Here is a 19622-nt window from a genome sequence, read left to right on the forward strand (position 1 = left end):
CCTTGTGTGTCATAATGGCCGCCGTTGATCTAATCCAATTGATAGATTTGAGTCTTGGAGAGCAGCCATGTAGTGCCGTTAATTTTAACTATCTACAAAGAGTCTTGCATGAGATTGTGAAGCGACTGATTGTTCTAGAGGACACTCAACTCCAACAACAAGTGTTCCTGGGCTGGAACCCTATCCATAAACCACCGGATATTACCAGAAAGCATCATGTTCCTCCTGTTATTGTTGGAGGAGGTGATCGAGCATTCCCTGCAAGTTTGCAAGCAGAAAGCACAGATTCCTCACCTATTCATCTTCACCATGACCCCACTACTGCTCCAGTACCTGGACAAGTTGCTGGAATAGGACAAATTCCTGGTCAGGTTACTACTGGAACTGGACAAGTTGTCACTGGAACTGGACAAGTTATCGCTGGAAGTGGAGGTCCTGGACAAGCTGCTGGAACTGGACAAGTTGCCGGAACTGGACAAGTTGCTGGAACTGGGCAAGTTGCTGGAACTGGACAAGTTGCTGGAGTTGGACAAGTTGCTGGAGCTGGACAAGTTGCTGGAGCTGGACAAGTTGCTGGAACTGGACAAGTTGCTGGAACTGGACAAGTTGTTGCTGGAACTGGACAAGTTGATGGAGCTGGACAAGTTGCTGGAACTGGACAAGTTGTTGCCGGAACTGGACAAGTTACTGGAACCGCTGGAACTGGACAAGTTATTGTTGGAAGTGGAGGTCCTGGACAAGCTGCTAGTATTGGAACTGGACAAGTTGCTGGAACTGGACAAGTTGCTGGAACTGGACAAGTTGCTGGAACTGGACAAGTTGTTGGAACTGGACAGGTTGGAGGACAAGTTGGAATTGGACAAGTTGGAGGACCAGTTGGAGGACAAGCCGTTGGAGTCGGACAAGTTGGACAAGTTGGAGGACCAGTTGGACAAGTTCTAGGACCAGTTGGACAAGTTGGGGGACCAGTTGGACAAGGTGGGGGACCAGTTGGACATGTTGGAGGACCAGTTGGACAAGTTGGAGGACCAGTTGGACAAGTTGGGGGACCAGTTGGACAAGTTGGGGGACCAGTTGGACAAGTTGGGGGACCAGTTGGACAAGTTGGGGGACCGGTTGGACAAGTTGGAGGACCAGTTGCAGGACATGTTGGAGTTGGACAAGTTATGGGACAAGTTGGAGGACCAGTTGGACAAATTGGAGGAACTGGTGCTGGTACTGTAACTGGACAAACCCCTGTTGATACGACACCATTACATTCTACTGCATCATCAGTTCATTCTGCAGGACCTATATCATCAGTTGACTTCATTGGACGTCCTCCTTCTAGTGGTGCCTTCCCTCATCCTCAAAGCTCATTTCGAAGTCGGACTAATATTGTGACAGCAGCCAATGACTTGAGTGCTCTTGAAAGAAAGATCCAGAATTTGGAGTCACGAGTTAATTCATTTGATAGTCTTCCAGAGATGCTAGAAAGAAAAGGATCTGATGCTAATGCTACACCAGTCAAAGACATGTGGAATTTCACAAATCTTACCAATAGAATTACTAGCACAGAACAAAACATGGCCAAAGTAAGAAGCATTAGTTATTAATGACTGTTAGAATGTAATTATAATAGAGCTCACAATTATTTGATGATATGCTTGGAGAAATTCAAGCACTAAAGCAAAGGATAAATGATATGGAAAATTCAATGGGTCATCATATTGACTCCCTCAATAGCAAGGTGAGCAAAACAGCAGTGTGTACTTGTTAATTCTCAGTACTGACTTGCAATGCAATTAATACATAATGTACATGTACATATACGTGTGTCCTACATGTAGTTCCTTAGTTTGTACATGTATATTATCAGTGAGTATATATGCACTGTACACATGTACACAATGTACATCTACAATGTACATGCATGTCATTTGTGAAAAATTTTACAATTAAGCACTTGCACGTGTATGCTTCTTTGCAAATATTGATGTAGGTCTCTGCCAGCTCAGAAAACTTGGAGCAAAGATTTAAAGATCTAGAGTCATTGAAACTGACCTCTGGTCCAACTGACAGTCCAGCAACAGATGCATTAATGGGTAACTAATTATTATAATACATCTACATGTACACACGGAAACATAATTATGTGCATAATGTAATTTCTTCTTTTTAGCATTCATAAATGAGTTAAGGCAAAAGCTAGAAGGACTGCAAAAGAAATCAGGATCACTCCAAGTATACTAGCACATACAATATGGACAATGATTTTATCTTATGATTAGGAGAGTATAGATTTATTAGAAAAGAAGATATCAGACACATCGTTACTTGATGATCTTCATAAAACTCTTAAAGAGCATCAAAATACTACTGAGAGTGCAATATATCAGATAAATGAGAAAATTAATTCATTAGCATTACAATCATACTGTGAAGCATTGAAGGAATGTAACGACCAAAACACATCAGAATTAGGGAAACTATCAGCCCATATGAAGGAAATTGAAGTAAATAACACAAACATTATAGCTTACTTACCTTAAGCTATAGTACAGTTAAAGTATTATTTATGCTAATTTGTTTTATAGTCTGCTCTGATGGAAAAAGTGAATGCATCTGATTTAGCATCACTGATGCCTACCAGCAGTGATGGTGAGGGAACTGCTAACCTCATGGCTAAGCTACTAGAAATGCAAAATAAACTGATACACTTGGAAGGTAACAAAATAATACTGTACATGTACACGTACATTGTACATGTGTATGCATTATGAATATTAAGTGAATGATGTACTTATTGCATGTATGACACTTTACACTTTATTGAGTATTACTGAAAGTATGCATACTGCAGTGTACATGTACATGTACATGTATATCAATAATAACTGTTGAAGGTGAATAATTTGTTATACAGATAGTATGAGTAAGCAGCCCTCAGTACCTGCTGATTTACTGGACAGGATCACTGCTATGCAAAATGCTATTGATCATTTAACAAATCAAATAAGGGCAAGTTGCTATGTGACAGTATGAAATAAGAATCATTTCTATTATTTCTCATTAACAGGCTCTTGGTGGATCATCTGGTGGTGTTGATAGCAGTCGATTGGAGGAATTAGGATTACAGTTAGCGCAAATGAGAGAAAGAATGGAGGAAATGGACAGAGCTGTATCTGCACTGAACAATGCAGTATCATCTAATAAGGTACATGTGTATTTATTATAAATCCCAATAATTATTATAAAAATTAGTTTTGCATCAGTTGTAATACATACATTTTCTTTCATTGTCTAATTTTTCTCAATTTTCTTACTCTTTCTTTTTGTCTTACACATGCATATATGCACATTAATTTATGTACATGTACATAAAGTGCATGTATAGTAAGTACACTGCATATACACATATACAAAATACATGTGCATATATCTACATGTACGTGTATGTATAATTTCATTTATTCTCTCTCTTTTTTTCCTTTTCAGAGTAAACCTGTTTCTAGCCCTGTTGGTCAGAATTTTGCTGACCAGCAGTCACTCTCAGAATTGACACAGTTAGTGAATGGAATGCAGCAGGAACAGGAGAGATTGATTGGCACTGCTGCTCATCTCTCACACGAGCTGGACATCAGCAAAGAACACACAAAAGTACAATGCATTTCTGACTAGTGCATTGTACATTAATGTACATGTACCATTGATAATAGAAAATGTACATAATATTATGTAGTTGACAATTTTACACGTAAGGTATTAATCAGGAAAATGTAAATTCACTAAAATACATACATGTATACATGCTCATTTAGAAATGCTATGTACATGTACATGATACAATGTATCAGAGTTTCCCACAGGACTTCAGCATAATGTTCAAGCATCTTCTTGTCATTAAATTTTAAAGTACTATAATACATGGGCAAATGGTCAAATTTTGTCAAAAACGGCATGAAGAAATTTCTCATTATTTTTATGCACAATATGTACATTGTACTTATTTTGCATGAAAAAGTTTGAGTGAAGTCCAATCAAAATTGAATTTTTACAAGTTTCTAAAGCTGCTCAATAATTGGGCGAAAAACCATCTTTCGCTAAATTTTGGCAAGGAATTATACATTTTAATAATACATATACCGTATACGTTCAAATTTTCGAGGGTTCAAAATTTCGTGTTTTCAATGAAATTTGCTCAAAAGTTAATATTCGTGTGAGCTAATTTTCGTGTTCTGGCCATAGTCTAGATACAATAGAATGGCATTAGAGGTGGTTTAAATTTCGTGGATTTAAGGTGAGCACGAAAATAACGAAATTTAATACACCTCGAAAATTAAGACGCGTACGGTACATGTACTTATGTTGTGTAGAAATTTTGAGTGGATTACAATCAAAATTGGATTTTTTTACAAATTTAAAAATAATTGCTAAAAATTGGATCAAAGACCGTGTACTTGTTTTGATGTTGTGTATCTACATGTGTAGTTTAAGCTAATTCTGGTCCAAATTGGATTTTTTAAATAAATTCTGTTGCTCTAAAACCATGCATGTACATGTACATACATGTGTATACTATTATTGTAGTACATGTAAGCTCATGAAGCATGCTGTGTGGGAAACCCTGCAATTTATGTGCATGTAAATGCAACTACATGTATATACATGTACGTGTAGTAATATTTTGATCAGCAAAGCACATTGTATATGTACATGTACTTTTTTAGACATTATATTCAGAAGTTGATCAGTTGAAGTCAACCAAAGCTGATAGGGATCAAGTTGCTATTGAAGTTGAAGAGGTAAGTAAATTTTAGAAATGTTCATGTACATGTAGATGTATGTACAGTACATGTACAACATGTACATGTACATGTAGTCCAGCAGAAATTGATGCTGATCTACATGTACATACATGTACATGCATTTTAATTTGTTAGTGCCAAAAATGTTCGATTGGCCGAAGACATGCCAAATCATTTGCACTACTGTATATACACATGTAGAAAAATAATTATTAAAATCAATATACATGTACATGTACAAGTACATTTACATTAATTATAATCAACTAAACTTTGTATGTACATGTAATGTACAGTACCTTTATGTCTACCTATGCTGCCCTTAATACATGTATGTGTATTCAACAGAAAGCTGACAGAGTTGCTTTGGAGGGTAAAGCCAGTAGAGATTGGGTTGACTCAACATTTGAACGTCTTGATCGCGAGATACGAGATGCTAAATCACATTTACTTGGACAGGAAGAAGCTTTTAGGTATATTACATTTACACACACACATTACTCTACATGTACATGTACATGTGTATAATTTATATTGTCATTAAACTCATTATTCATGAAACTGTACATACAATGTACATGTACATGTAGGTCACTCATATGACTATAGAAAGTGCTATAGTGAAGGGGCGTAATGGAACTAAACTTACCCTAAGCAAAATAAAGTTTAATTTGCCTTACTTGTATAATGTGTACTTCACTTTCATTAGTAGTTGTTACAGTACTGAGTACAATGAGTTTACATACACAATGATAATGTTCATTAAATGTGTAACTCACCCTTCCTTAATTCCAAGGGCTTCAGGGTGTGAGTAACAACAATCAGCAAAATATCATCCCACTGTTTATGACAAAGTACTGTCAGTTAAAAATCCCTACTATGACAGTGCAGTGAACTGTAAATTGCACATGTATTAGTGCTGTTAAGTATAATTTATAATATCAATGTACCATGACCATACTGACCTGTACAATAATGCTGACATGTATATTGTTAAATACCATTATTGCTATACAAGTACGTAATGCATCCTTATTGATTGTTACAGGACAGCGGTATCTCAGATTAATGAAGATGTCGATGGGAAATTAGATCGTTTAGAATTAGAGCCATTGAAGAGTTACTTTGGTAGGTTGATACATCATTATAGTGTGAAATTATTTCATATCTTAATAGACAAGAAGTTTGACAAACTTAAAGTTCCTACAGTAGTACCTGGTGGGGAGACTTTAGCTGATGATGCTGCTGGATTCCGTAAACCTTTAAGATTCCGTTGCATATCATGTGATAAACCACTGGGGTTGAAACCTAATGAGTAAGTTACATCTACTTTCTTATAGTAAATATATTTAGGAGGTTCATTCCCTTTTATGATACATGTACATGTACACATGTACAATAGTACTATCTTGCATATTGTATGTACATGTACACAATGTACATGTATCAATTTAATTTTCTATTACACACTTACATATACATTGTACATGTATGTGATTAAGGTTTTGACTGACAGGTATATGTACTGTATAATGTCACATTGTGCTTCTCTCTGTATCTTCTCACTTCTTCTAGTGTTGTTCCCACATTACCTCAAATTGAAATGCTTCCTGGAATAAGATCCTTCCGTCCTTACACAACTTATGAACTTGAGATGATACGAAGACATCAAAGAATGTAATCACAGACACATACATGTACACACAATCACACATGTACATCTACAATCAACATTATTATGATCAATTGTTATGATGTATACACATGTACTGTATATATGTAGATTGTATATTACATTTACATGTAATTAGTATACAAATGCCAGTATTTCAATTCACTCTATTATTCTTTCTTTCCCCACTAGTGGTACACAGTCAGGTATGATGGTATTGCCTCCATTCCCAGCTACCATTAGAAGTGCTGGTGGTAGTCACACTCTCACTCGACCCCATCAAAGGGTTAGAGCCACCCCTCTCTCATCAGTGTACACACTTGATGGTACTCCACTACCTGCTCCTCCACCTCCACCAACCAGCCACATCAAAAGAAGGTACACATGTACATGTACATGTACAGACTATTGTAAAACATGTTGTGTACCATTCTTGGTAAAATCCACACACAGACATTTAAAAGCACTACTATACATGTGCATGAATGTTTTTATGCATGGTTGTGCAATATTCACATGTACATGCACATGTACATTACAAGTACAGTATATACACACATACTGTACATGTACATGTATACTGTTGCTATGCAATTACACATGCAATAATAATTTTTAGTGCTAACATTCATGATGAAATGGACATTATCGGACAAGATGGTCACATATACAAGGGAAGAGCTGGTGCTAAAACATCTACCACAATATTAACAGCAGTACCTAAGGTATTATTACTATTATAATTAATTTTCATTACTATACTTTCTCTTAATTCTTAGCCACGTGAGCGATCAGCTGGTAGGAGATCAAAGGTCCCACCACGTCCTCCATCAACCATTCCAACCCCACAACATGTACAGTAGTTACTTTTCACTAACATGATAATAATAATAGTTGTAACGATAGATACTTTTAAATTAATTTTAATTGTTGTAACAATAATTGATTGATAATTTTGGAAAAATAATTATTATAATTTTAAAAGAATTAAAAAAATGGCGTCAACTGCATTCAGTCCAGCTTTGAGAGATCAAGCTGCTTCATTAATAGGCCAATATCTTTTGCAAGGCTACCGCATGTTAGCTGAACACTGTGGGGAATGCACTGTGAGTTATTATCAGTGATTGATAATCCTATTAGTCAATAAGGCAGACAGTACTGGTACAGAAGCAACGTAACAAGCCACTCTGTGTTTTATGTGAAGAATTGCTTCCTGAACGAAAAACACAAACACTTACATCAACAACAGGTGAGGGGACAGATGATGATTATAATTAATTGAAATACCCTTCAGATATATCAAAAACTGATAATGAAGAGCCAGATAGTACAGCATGTCACGGGGGGAACCCTCCATCCCCAACCCCTCTTCCTGCTCTTCCTCCTCTGGTGATAACTGATGATGATGCTAAGGGACATACCAGTATTGAGGGTGTGCGTGAGATTCTACTGAAGAAAATGACAGTAGCTGCTCGTCAATTAGAAACAAGTCAATCAGTTGAGTATAGTAGTCATTTATGTCAGCTGATAAGAGAGTGTGCAAATACAATTAAATCTCTTAAAGACATTTAATAGTCTATGTAATTGTTTCGTATTTTGTAACATAATTTTTTTCAAATGTATGATGAGTGATGACAAAATTTTTGTGGATGACAGTGTCACGATTTTATCTTCAGGTGAAAATTTTAAAAATTAATTATGAGACACATTGCAAAATATTGTTGTATGCATGTATCAACCACATTTGGCTTGATCAATGAATAAACTATACATTAACATGTGCCAAATGGTCATTCTCAGTCTGCCACAGCAGTCGTGCTTAGTGATGCTGTCCTTGCTGACCTTCCAATTTCCTCTAACTTGTTTAATATAGATACATCCACTGTAGGTAGGAGGCTATGGATCTAATAAACAAATAAAGACTTTAAACTTGCTCACTAAGGAAATATAAACAAATTGTAGGAGTAGAGTACTACAAACACAATAATTATTAGCTGCCATGTCATTCCCGTCACTCAAAGTTAATACACATGCATATTGTACACAGCCAAGAGTTTATGATTGAATCATGAATGCTGATCCGACCTAATGCATCCTGAATCATGGATTTTGGGCAGCTAACACTGCAATGACCCTAGCAGGATCTATCAGCCTTGATACAATTATGTTGGAATACATACTGGTTCAGCCAGAGCAACAGGCATGATTTAGCAACGATACTTGTCAGATTGTATCAATACTGTAATCAGACTCTATTCATTGATTTTGGGCAGTGCCTTGTATCATACATGCTAACCCTTGGCTGTGTAGATTTAAAAAATAATTAGTGGTTAATATTTGGAAGGGGATTGCCCATATTGTGTAATGTCAATATTGCATTGATGTTATACTGGTGAAGGGTATCTTAAAGAGAAATGATAAGGGGATTTCTCCAATTCCTTAGGCCTGATAAGTCTGTATTAATTAAAGATGCAGAAACTTTACAAGTTTTAAGTAATTTTCACTTCACATACAATTTCTTATTAATAAGAACAAAGCAAAGAAGGGAGAGCACTACTCACTTGCGATATGTAAGCTTCAATATCGATTGAGAGCTGAAGGCGTATTTTATTATCATCACTCATGCCACTAGATGTCTCTGGTATAAGTGAACGTCTGCTTCTCTTTAGTTTCATTAAACTGTCCTCTGTTCGCTTTACATTACTCAGCAATTCTGATGTGACCTCATGATATCTGTAATTAAAATTAATAAAAACACATGACTGAACAAGTAAAGGGTATGTGAGTGTAATTTATTATCCTGGTGTTTCCCAGGTACATGTAGTTTGATTATGGTGCATATTTTCCCGAGTACTAAAATTTCCCTTTTATAAAATAAGACACACAAATTTTTTACTTGGTTGACATCTTAATATAGAACCCATCAAAACAACTAGCTTATAATGGTGATGGTGAAAAGGTTATTTATATGACACAAGACAAAGTGTAATGAGACTGAGATCGGCCTAAATAGTTAAACTATGACAAGAAACATTGAACTCACTTTTCAGTGACATTCTCAATAACTTGCTTCCCCCACTCATGGCCATGCCCCATTGTAACATCAATGAGAGAGACTGGCTTCAATACTGTTGATACATAACCAGAGGGCTTTGATGGGACCTTAACGACAAAGAATATATTTTCTTTTTTATGACAAAATGAAAACGGACCTCTCGATTAGTTCTACGAAAAAGACGAGGTATAGTTTGTACTGATTCCAAATTTTCAGCACACTGACGTGTGAGGCTTGAAATTACCATATCACCAAATCTGGGTACTAAAGACATCACACTATTATCACATGTTTGGAGGAAGGCTCCTATTAAATGAGCATGATATAAAGTCATGTGAAAGGATATATCCTAAAGACTGACTTGTAAGACTTAACGAATCACAAGATATTATATCTAGCTTCCCCTTCATTCCTCCGGCTTCGGAAAACACTTTGCCCTAGTTGGTGACAAAAATAATAATAAAATATAAGAATATCATTTACATACTGATGTAATATAAGGGAAATTAGTTTATAATGGCTTCACTTTCATACTATAAAAACACTGAAACTACCACAAGGAAACAAGATTACTGAGTATAAACCCACATAAAGTATACTCTTGCTAATACTTTTTTCCCAATAATAAGACAAGTGAAGGAAGGCTCTAAGAAAGATGATGAAGATGATGCTATTCCCTGCCCTACTACTACTAATGGGAGCTATGCTTACAGACTCAAGTCCAGTAGCTGTAGTTAAGCCAGTGGCATCAATCAACATAACAATAACAACAATAACTAATCACTCATCAATAGTACCAAGAGATGTACCTCACAGTCTACTGCTATCAATCCAGCAAAGCATCAACAGGTCAAGTATAGCCCCACTCCTCAATTTACTCAACATGAACCAACAAATAGGAGGAAATAATGAGAGCATCAATGAAACTGAATATTGTGAGAGGCAGCTCAAGAGATTGATTGATACCAGGACTAGTGAGGGTGGCTGCATCTTTAACATAGAATGTGACTATGACCCATTCCGTTATCCTGCTTTATTGCTAAGAGGGGCATGCAAGACACCATACTGTGGCAAAAAACCACAGAAACAGTGCATCATAGATAGGAAAAGGTTACCTGTTCTACGATACACAAAGCTGAATATTGAAGAAGGGAAAGGAGGCTACTCACAGCGAGGCAGCAGCAGTAACGACAATGGATCATATCAATGGATACGGAGTACTTATCAATATAACTCAGATTGCAGATGCTCAAATGGACTTTGATTGACTATAGTTTTTCAATATGTATTAGGCCTATTATTTCAATTATTTTAATTTTAGTATGATAAATAACATATATTATTCAATTGATCAAATGATTTCTAATTGCATATAGTTAACTTTCATAGTATTGCTATGATTCATCATAATCATATCAGAATTCTCAATAACACTTTCAGTGTTTTGATAGTATACCAATGACATGAGTACACTGAAGACTTACTCACTGAGTATACCATGTATACACACATAATCTTATTAGCAGCCCACCATGAGTGCCATTAATGTTAAAGGGTCAAACTATGCAGCTACATTTTTGTAAATAAATCGAGTTCAAGAGGATGGGCATCCACATAATTAGAATGATGTAACAATGAAACAGAAATGCTATTGAGTAATAAACTCTCTAAAATACTAGTTTATTAGCCACGGGGCGAGGAATCATTGAAACTGTGAATATATGAATAAACAGAATGACATCCTATTAATGATAAAAAGCAAATCATCTGATAAGGAGGACCTTGAAATGAAACCCAAGGCTCTTTTTCAGGTCCCACAATGACCCCTGCGCTCTGAGTCATAATATCAATAGAGTTATCAGCCTCCAGTGAATTCAAAGCTAACAGACTGATTGTGTAATGTGCTTGTGTCATTATAATTGTAGTCTATAGGTGATGTGAGAGTTAAACAGAAAGGAATGAGATCACCTGGTACTAACCACGGCACAGTACTCCCGTTCACAATAGAGACACAATAACAATGAGTGATAGAGAGAGGATATAAAAGGAAGAGAGCAGAACATGCAGTCATCCATAACCAAAAGGAAATAATTCAAGTGATATATTATAATCATTAATTGCAAATCGTTATCATCATAAAAATAATGATGCAAATATTTCTCTTTTTATGTTTTCTCTTGGCAGTGCAGGCTCAGAGTGGAAACAACACCACATCAATAGAAGATGAATGTGAAGACTATGACATCAACTGGTTCATACAGAAGTACAATTATCGTATACTGACCAAACCCTTCCTTCACATTGGGGTCAATATATCACTACCTGACGCAGCAGCTACCAAACACTGGGAGTTCAAAAAGATAATAAGAAATGCTCGTTTCCACAAACTCACGCCTCATGAGGTCTGCAATGAGTACATACCAGAACACGCTCAACAGTTCAATCAAGCCTGTGGTTGGAATTACAAATGCGATTACAATCCTCATCGGTTCCCATCATACATATTCCAGGCCGACTGTCAAGATACAACATGGAGATCAGCTAACTCTATAGTTCCTCACAAATGCCGTGCAGTGTATTACCCAATACCAGTGCTATACAGTACTGGTTGCAGTCCACTCACTAGCAAGAAGGATTGGTACTGGAAACAAGAGATAGTTACTGTGTCGTGTGCCTAATACAACAAAACTACATGTATTACGTCTTAATACACTTTATATCACTTATACATGTAGCTTGTACTTGATACTGTAGATCTTAAGGTTCCTTTTTTACTTAATTTTGTAAAATATCTTTTCTTGCCTTTAAAAAATATTTTTAAAAAGTTAGTTCATTTTTTCATGCCTGCCTATACAGTATTCTGCTATTTACAAAATGGAGTACATTGTACACCAAGGAGAGTAATCACATCAAAGAAAGTTAGGGCATAGAGGGAATGGGATGTTTCACAATGTCAATTAACAATTATTACAAACATTACCTTGTCAATAAATGACTCAATATCTGTGACAAGCTTTACACATTCAGTAACAGAAAGAGGCTACAAATTAAAAGAGCTATAACACATGGCATCATAATTCATAACTGCTAAATAACAATTAATAAAGCTTCCTTTAGCAGTAACAATTGTAATTTCAGTTCACAATCATTATTAAATCCAAGAGAACTACCTAACAGTAAACTTCTATTGCTTAAATACTTTAAATAGAAGAGATAATTCTATTTACATTACAGCAGCCAAAAAATGTAGTGCATTCTAATCCCCAACACAAAATTGACATGTTGTAATTACAGAACTAACACTAGTAAATTATAAGTCAACTGGTTCATAATACTTACATGTACATGTATGTTGCGACCCCAGACCAGAAGTGCTGTATTATGGTTGCAACATAAGTATTGTGAGCCCACAGTTCATGTCAGGGTTCCCATAGGATTTTGGCTAGTGCTCAGTCTTTGTTAGTGAATTTTAAAGTAGCTAAAAAATCTGGTCAAAAATGCAGATATACATGTAGGTGTAGGACATGGTATTTTGCCAAAAATTTCTAGGAGAGAGTTCTCTATCTTAATAAAGTTTTTTGATACATATAGACATCCTTATGATGTGTAGAAATTTTGAACTGATTCCAATCAAAAATGTATTTTTAAAAGTTGTTACAAAACTGTATTCAATTATTACAAGGCTTTTTAGCTTATGAAGCATGCTTTTTGGCTTGCTTAAGCATACTTTGTGGGAAACCCTGCTTCATGCACACAAAAATATCTTTACATGTAGCCATATAGCTAGATAAAGGGAGACCTTTCTTTATTTGGTCTAGGTTTCCTAAAAGCTTTAATTTTTAGCTTTTATAGTGCAATAATCAAAATTTGAATGACTATTAATAAAGCAACCAGCCTACATCAGCCCCACTTATGAAAGGAGAAACTATGAATCAAATTGGTAGATTGATAAAGCTTATTAATCAAAAATACACCTTTCAATGAAGCAGTGAATCCGACCAAGGCATGCAATAAATACATTATGTTAAATTCTAAGAAACTAAAGTGCATGTTCCTGTATATCGTTGTGTGCATACATTTCCGAGTCAATAGCAAACTAACATATCGTTATCAATGATACATCTAACAATACAAACAAACAGATAGTAGATGCATTCCCTCATTTTCCCTCACAATATGGTGCATGAAGTAAACAGACATTATGTACACACTGTAACAATAACATAAACATACATTTATATGCAATCAAAGAATTACTTTGTTAATTACACAAAACATTTTTACACTGTATACTGATAGCAATGTCATAATAGTTGACTTATAAAACTAGTACCAGGCATTATTTATCGTAAAATATCATCATTAAATTAATCATGAGTTATGATTATCATCATCAAGTGAAGACACACATAAATAACTGCATGGCAATGATGGCATGCATATATGTAAAGTGAGCCCACTACACTTTATGCATGCCAATTGAAGCTCTACAATTATCACAATGGTTGCCATTTTTACATCTGACACAATCCAACATACCATTGTTATCATTTGAAGTAATTTATCACTAGCCAGTAGTACCAAGGTAGAACAAAAAGAATATGTACCCAATCAATATCATCAAACGTACCTTTTGTGAGTCCAAAAGCTCCTTAAGCCATACCCCCAACCTGATCACCAGCTACAATTGAGACATGTCAATAATTATCATAATTGTGCTTCCCTTTCTCTCGGCTCTCAGCCTCTGCCCCTCCCTTCCTCCCTCCCATTACTCTCTGTCTCTATTACTACCTGTAGAGTTAGTTTCCAGAACCGATGGACAAGAGATGAGAGATATATACCATCAGACCAACAAGAGGTAATACACTCTGTCAGTACTACAAACACTTGTAATGAATAGGGGCTGTCACCATCCTTCACTGTGATAAATATAAATATTATATCACTGACGTATCAGTATAATCTACATAATGATGTCAGTTAATGTTATCTACATTCTAGAATTTAGGGTAATCTATTAGGAATTAAATTATAATGATCTGATTGACCTGCAGTGCAAACAATTAACTCATCATTATACTTACAAGGATAATAACTTTATAACCTTATCTTATCACAAGGGTCACATGTTGCCATAAATTCACACTGTACAATAGAAGCCATTCCATTGCTATAAGTATGAAACCTTAGGCTCACTGGTGCAATGGAGTAATCTATATATGGGCTTAAGTTAGGAAATGTGACAAATTACCTTCCTCCAGTGGAAGTTGCAGTGCTGATTCAAGCTGTGAAGCAATCTCTTGGAATCTAAAACAATTAATTAAATCACAAGTGAGAGGTAGTGAGTATTAATATGTGCATCTTGTAAATGACTCAGGACTTAATCATTGTACTACCATATAAGGTAAATATCTTGAGGGCAATACCAGTAATGGATAGTTACATGTAGTATTAGTTACTAAGTCAATATTATCAACAATAGTAGCTGCATCATGATATGGGACTGGATTTCTGAATGAGACTATGCTATACCATAGGCGGCGGCAGGGTTGGGCATGGACGGGCAATGCCGACAAAAAAGTTTGACCGGAAATGAAAATTTAATTAATGACATCATTTTTAGTCATGAATAATTACCATGGCTAGCAAGAGACTATCTTTTTTGCTTTCCTTGTCAACAAGCCTTCCAGGAGGACCAGGACTAGCTATAGAGCTTTACAGATAAGATAGGGGGGCATTTAGGTGCATTTTTATGCTATATCATATTGTATACATGTGTTGAGTACACGCCCAAAATACGTGCAAAGAAAGTGGGTGTGGTCAAAATTACGGCGCACTTCGCGCGCCATTTCTTGCCCAACTGCTCCTCAAGTCCTGCTGCTGCCTATGTGCTATACAAATAAAAAATGTCTCTTAGAAGTACATGTACATACAATGTACTATGCAATTTTAATGGGGTTTGGCAAAGGAATCAAAGGCTGAGACAAGTTTGTCACAAAGCATGCTAAGCGAGCTTCATGAGCTGACTAGTACAATACATGTCATGAACATGGACTTTAAGTAACACTAGGTGAATGTAAACATTGAAGGGGTGAGCATGAGCCATCGGTTGACATTGTTTGATAAGAAGATTAAAATAAAATCAATCTTAGCTCTTAGCCAGCATGCATATTCAGACCCCATCCTCATGGTTGGGGTCTGAACAGAGAAAGCACACCAGCTAACACACCCAGTAAAAAAGACAAGAATGAGTCCTGCCACTCTGAGATGTGTCAAGCTTTTCTTACAATCTTAATTCTATCAATGAGAGGACTAATCTAGAGGAGTCTTAGATCAGACTGCTATTATGTTCCTTAGTCTTTAGGATGCTTTAGATAGCCCCTCTCTATCTAGCTGTTAGAAAACTAAAACAAATTTGTCGCGTTTAAATGGTGCCATCTTGTTCTTTTTGACAACACCCTTGAAATTAATTTTGTCTGTGTGGTTCAAAATTATTAATAGTATACTGGTTTATAAACCGTTATCTTCCGTTCACAAACAAGACGTAACCTAAAATAGACCTGTAAAGATTAGAGCAGGTCTCGCTCATACTCGCCCCAATTAGCAATTTGAAAAAATTCGAATTCAATAGAAATCAATTAAAACTTGCTACATAATATAGGAACATGTATATGTATCAAAAGAAATTATAAAAATGGTGAATTCTCTTCTAATCATTTTTTGGAAAATTTAGCCAAAATTTTGAATAACTTAAAAAAATTTATTAAAAAAATCCAAGTTTAATAAGAATCAGTTTAAACTTGCTACACACAGAAAAATTATAAAAATGAAGAAGTCACTTTTGGCAAAACATACTATAGTACAGGAGCCTTGGCCTGATTTTGGTTCTAAGAAATTAATCGGAATAAGCTCAAAATTAAAAGTGCTGAGTATGTACATGTAGCTTCACTTTCAAGAAATTAATTATTACAAAAACAACAACAATGAGTCCTTATTGCTATACAAGTACACGCACATCACATTAATTCATACTATTAGTCTATTATTAGCCTCTAATTGGTCAATATACATAAAGCATTTGCTGACTGAGTACAGGATATACACATGTAAACACTAAATTTCCAATGTTATTATTATGCAGTGACAGTTAAATGTAAGCAATTCTGTAATACCTTATTTGGAAGTAAACAGGTAGACTCCATTTATTCATAAACTGATGGTAGCTGGAATGATTTCTGAAACGCTTTACTTCAGACAGTGAGTGACACTGAGACTCAAACTGATCCACAAACTCCATACTGGACACATAGTTCTAGTAAATATTAAATGCATCAATATAATGATGCATAGAGAGACATTATAGTAGATTTAGTAACAAATGTACATTTAGAGGCATATACATGAACAAGCACAAGCACATGTAATTATAAATCAAGATGCTAATACATATATCTCTATTTAGTGAAGGCAAATTAATTGTGTAGTGTACTTGTATATGAACATGCATGTACATGTACATGTCAATGACGGTACATTTTGTAATACATGTACATGTACATGTATATAAATCTAAAGATATAGTGTTCCTACATGTATATCATACATTAATTTTAAGCTTTCCCTCTCTCAACTTCCTCCTTCATTCTCTGCACTTAAGTTTAGTGGCTTTTTATTTGGCAGTTTTAATTTTGTGCACACATGGATCATTCAAATCAACAATCGGTGGTTTTAATACTACCAATTTCAAACTGAAAACTGCCAACTGCCAAAAATAAGAAAATAAGGCCCCATTCATCCATCTCTCACTCTCCTATGCCAAAATCCTGTAAAAAAACCCTGTCCAACTTTTTTCTCTCTCTCCATCATAGACGTACTTTATGAAAGTTGTCAGGATTACCAGGTGCAAATACAAGGCTAGCTTTAGCTTCAAATAACGAGACAATTTCAGGCCAAACACTGTTAACAAGGAAATCGAAACCAGATTGAGATTCTCCTCCCTCCCTGTCCTGTATTCCATCACACACTTCAATCAGAAATTGGCATTCTTTCTTAATCACACCCAACACCTGAGAATACATGCCACTGATTCCTTGAGGGTGCGTTAATACAGCCTTTGAAGATATTATCTAGAAATGAGATGAAATTAATTAATCAAAAATTAATACACACAGCCTGTTCATTATTGTATTGTGACTAGGAATGCTGATTGAATTTTTTCTTTTACTCATTAATTTTGTCTACATAGCAATCATATCAATACATGTAAGTGGAACATCATGCACAATATCAGCTACATGCAGGTATTTGTTATTTTACGACAACACTTTGTAAAGGAGTCCATTTCAATTATCATTATTGAAAAAATCTAATTTTAACAATATCATGTACATGTTATTCATTGCCACATTAACTCATTAAGCATACATTATTTCTCCTATCTGTAGTAATTAAAGTGTGCACATTAACATATTTAATGTACTTTTTCTAATGAAGGTCGAATGAAGGATACACGAAAGAGAGACTCAGCCACAGAATGGCGTGATATCAGTGAGTATATTTCTAATGTGTGAATGAGGAGTTGATGATCTTGTGATGAAACAGACTTTATAAAAAATTCCTCTAATATTGACTGAATCTGATCAGTAATCTTTCCTATTCTCTAATGATAATGATAACAAAACTTACGATAATTACATGTAGTACTACAACTATTATCAAACAAAGTATTATAATTAATAAATGCATGAATGCTCCATTTCATTATGTACATGTGATGTACAAACATTGATATCTATTGGCTAAAATAAAATGCCTTACATTACACATAACTTTACTATAAATACTTACTGGATGTAAATCCTTTATTGCCTGTATATCAGTGATCAAACTAGCATTATACTGTAACTTGTTATACTCCATAGCGATTCTATCCAATTCATTATTACTCATACTATTCAGATCAGGACTGTTCATTAGTAACGTCTCCAATAAATCAACACTCTCCATTACTATCATTAACCTATGCACAGCAACCTATAAGAATATACAGATTACAAAACTAACTCTAAATGGTATACTAATACAAATTCTTTTTTAATTCTTTTTTTTACATGGACCTATTCATTATGAAATTTTAAGTAAAAACTATAGTATAGACCTTGTCACCAAGAGCATTTTATTTAGTATTTATGTCTCAAATTTGGATGCAATATTATATAGGCGGTAGCCTATATGTAGGATTGAGGTAGGTTTTTCAAGATGGCGGCCGTTTTTATGTTTTTCAAACACTTATAACTCTTTTATCTGACGTTGTACAGCCTTATAAATGGCTTAGATGAGCTCTCCTTCACTGAGCGATTCTCCTCGTACCTTTAAAGTGGACTGTAATGTAGCGGGAGCATTTTTGGAGAATAGGCCCAAATTCAAATTTCTGCAAAATTCTTCAGACTTTTTTTTCTTCTTCTTTCATCTTCTTCTATCTCCTCTCTAATCTTTTAAGCCTGGGAAGTGCTCGAGTTGGCTTTTACATCACTCCTCTGGGCTTGAGTCAAGGACCACAAAGGTAGTTTCAAAGAGAAGCAGGACAGGGAACAAAATGGAAGACAAAATCCAGCTGCTAGTGGTGGGCGATATATCGATATTTTATCGATACAAACGATATTTTACGGTATCGATTCGTATCGGTATCGAAATTTTGAAGGAATCCGGATCGATACGTTGGCCACGCCCATTTATTATGGTTAAATAATATTAATAATGAAAATTTTAATAAGTTAATGACGTATAATACACACACGTGGATACACGTGCATGAAAACATCGATGAAAACAGTCAATAATAAGGGGTGTGACTCCATAGGTGTGGCCTAAATATCGTATCAAAACTGTATCGATACTCCCGATATGAGCTGATATCGATCGGTATCGTATCGAATCCATTTTGGCCAGTATCGCCCACCACTACCAGCTGCAGACAAGGCGTGGGTTTGTGGTTTGACGCCATTTTAATTTATGCGCACGTGATCAGCATGAATATTATTAACCTAACCACAGAATCATAACAAAAATCTAATTTATTACATTAAGAAAAAAGAATGGAAACAAGTAA

General features: G+C 35.4%; 3 protein-coding genes across 3 annotated transcripts in view; 2 read left to right on the top strand and 1 right to left on the bottom strand.

The window, feature by feature from the left end:
- The first annotated feature begins 6 nt into the window (after positions 1-6).
- Positions 7-7438, top strand: LOC105313238 (uncharacterized). Its single transcript, XM_011406501.2, has 17 exons — positions 7-1574; positions 1622-1729; positions 1982-2084; positions 2162-2223; positions 2271-2495; positions 2577-2706; positions 2906-3000; positions 3059-3196; positions 3478-3639; positions 4710-4784; positions 5136-5260; positions 5836-5915; positions 5964-6102; positions 6363-6464; positions 6652-6837; positions 7079-7184; positions 7239-7438. The coding sequence occupies exons 1-17, from the start codon at positions 15-17 to the stop codon at positions 7320-7322; spliced, it is 3480 nt and encodes a 1159-aa protein (XP_011404803.2). The 5' UTR covers positions 7-14; the 3' UTR covers positions 7323-7438.
- A 16-nt stretch (positions 7439-7454) lies between these two features.
- LOC105313239 (Sjoegren syndrome/scleroderma autoantigen 1 homolog) lies at positions 7455-8081 on the top strand. The gene is made up of 3 exons (XM_019998142.1): positions 7455-7565; positions 7612-7708; positions 7754-8081. Exons 1-3 carry the CDS (start codon positions 7455-7457, stop codon positions 8029-8031), a joined length of 486 nt encoding a protein of 161 aa, XP_019853701.1. The 3' UTR covers positions 8032-8081.
- Positions 8082-8099: 18 nt separating this feature from the next.
- Positions 8100-19622, bottom strand: part of LOC100641936 (conserved oligomeric Golgi complex subunit 2-like) — a 12732-nt gene continuing 1209 nt past the window's right edge. Inside the window, exons 4-16 of the mRNA XM_019998140.1 lie at positions 18362-18547; positions 17994-18173; positions 17389-17640; positions 16687-16826; positions 14766-14821; positions 14306-14433; positions 14145-14195; positions 12495-12554; positions 9876-9951; positions 9672-9820; positions 9503-9621; positions 9021-9192; positions 8100-8363 (exon numbers count right to left, since the gene is read on the bottom strand). Of these exons, the coding sequence (XP_019853699.1) occupies positions 8256-8363; positions 9021-9192; positions 9503-9621; positions 9672-9820; positions 9876-9951; positions 12495-12554; positions 14145-14195; positions 14306-14433; positions 14766-14821; positions 16687-16826; positions 17389-17640; positions 17994-18173; positions 18362-18547 (1677 nt within the window). The 3' untranslated portion in view covers positions 8100-8255. The remainder of the gene's footprint in view (positions 8364-9020; positions 9193-9502; positions 9622-9671; positions 9821-9875; positions 9952-12494; positions 12555-14144; positions 14196-14305; positions 14434-14765; positions 14822-16686; positions 16827-17388; positions 17641-17993; positions 18174-18361; positions 18548-19622) is intronic.

This window comes from Amphimedon queenslandica, unplaced genomic scaffold (genome assembly GCF_000090795.2).
Source record: "Amphimedon queenslandica unplaced genomic scaffold, v1.1 AMPQUscaffold_13338, whole genome shotgun sequence".
Taxonomy (NCBI): Eukaryota; Metazoa; Porifera; class Demospongiae; order Haplosclerida; family Niphatidae; genus Amphimedon; species Amphimedon queenslandica.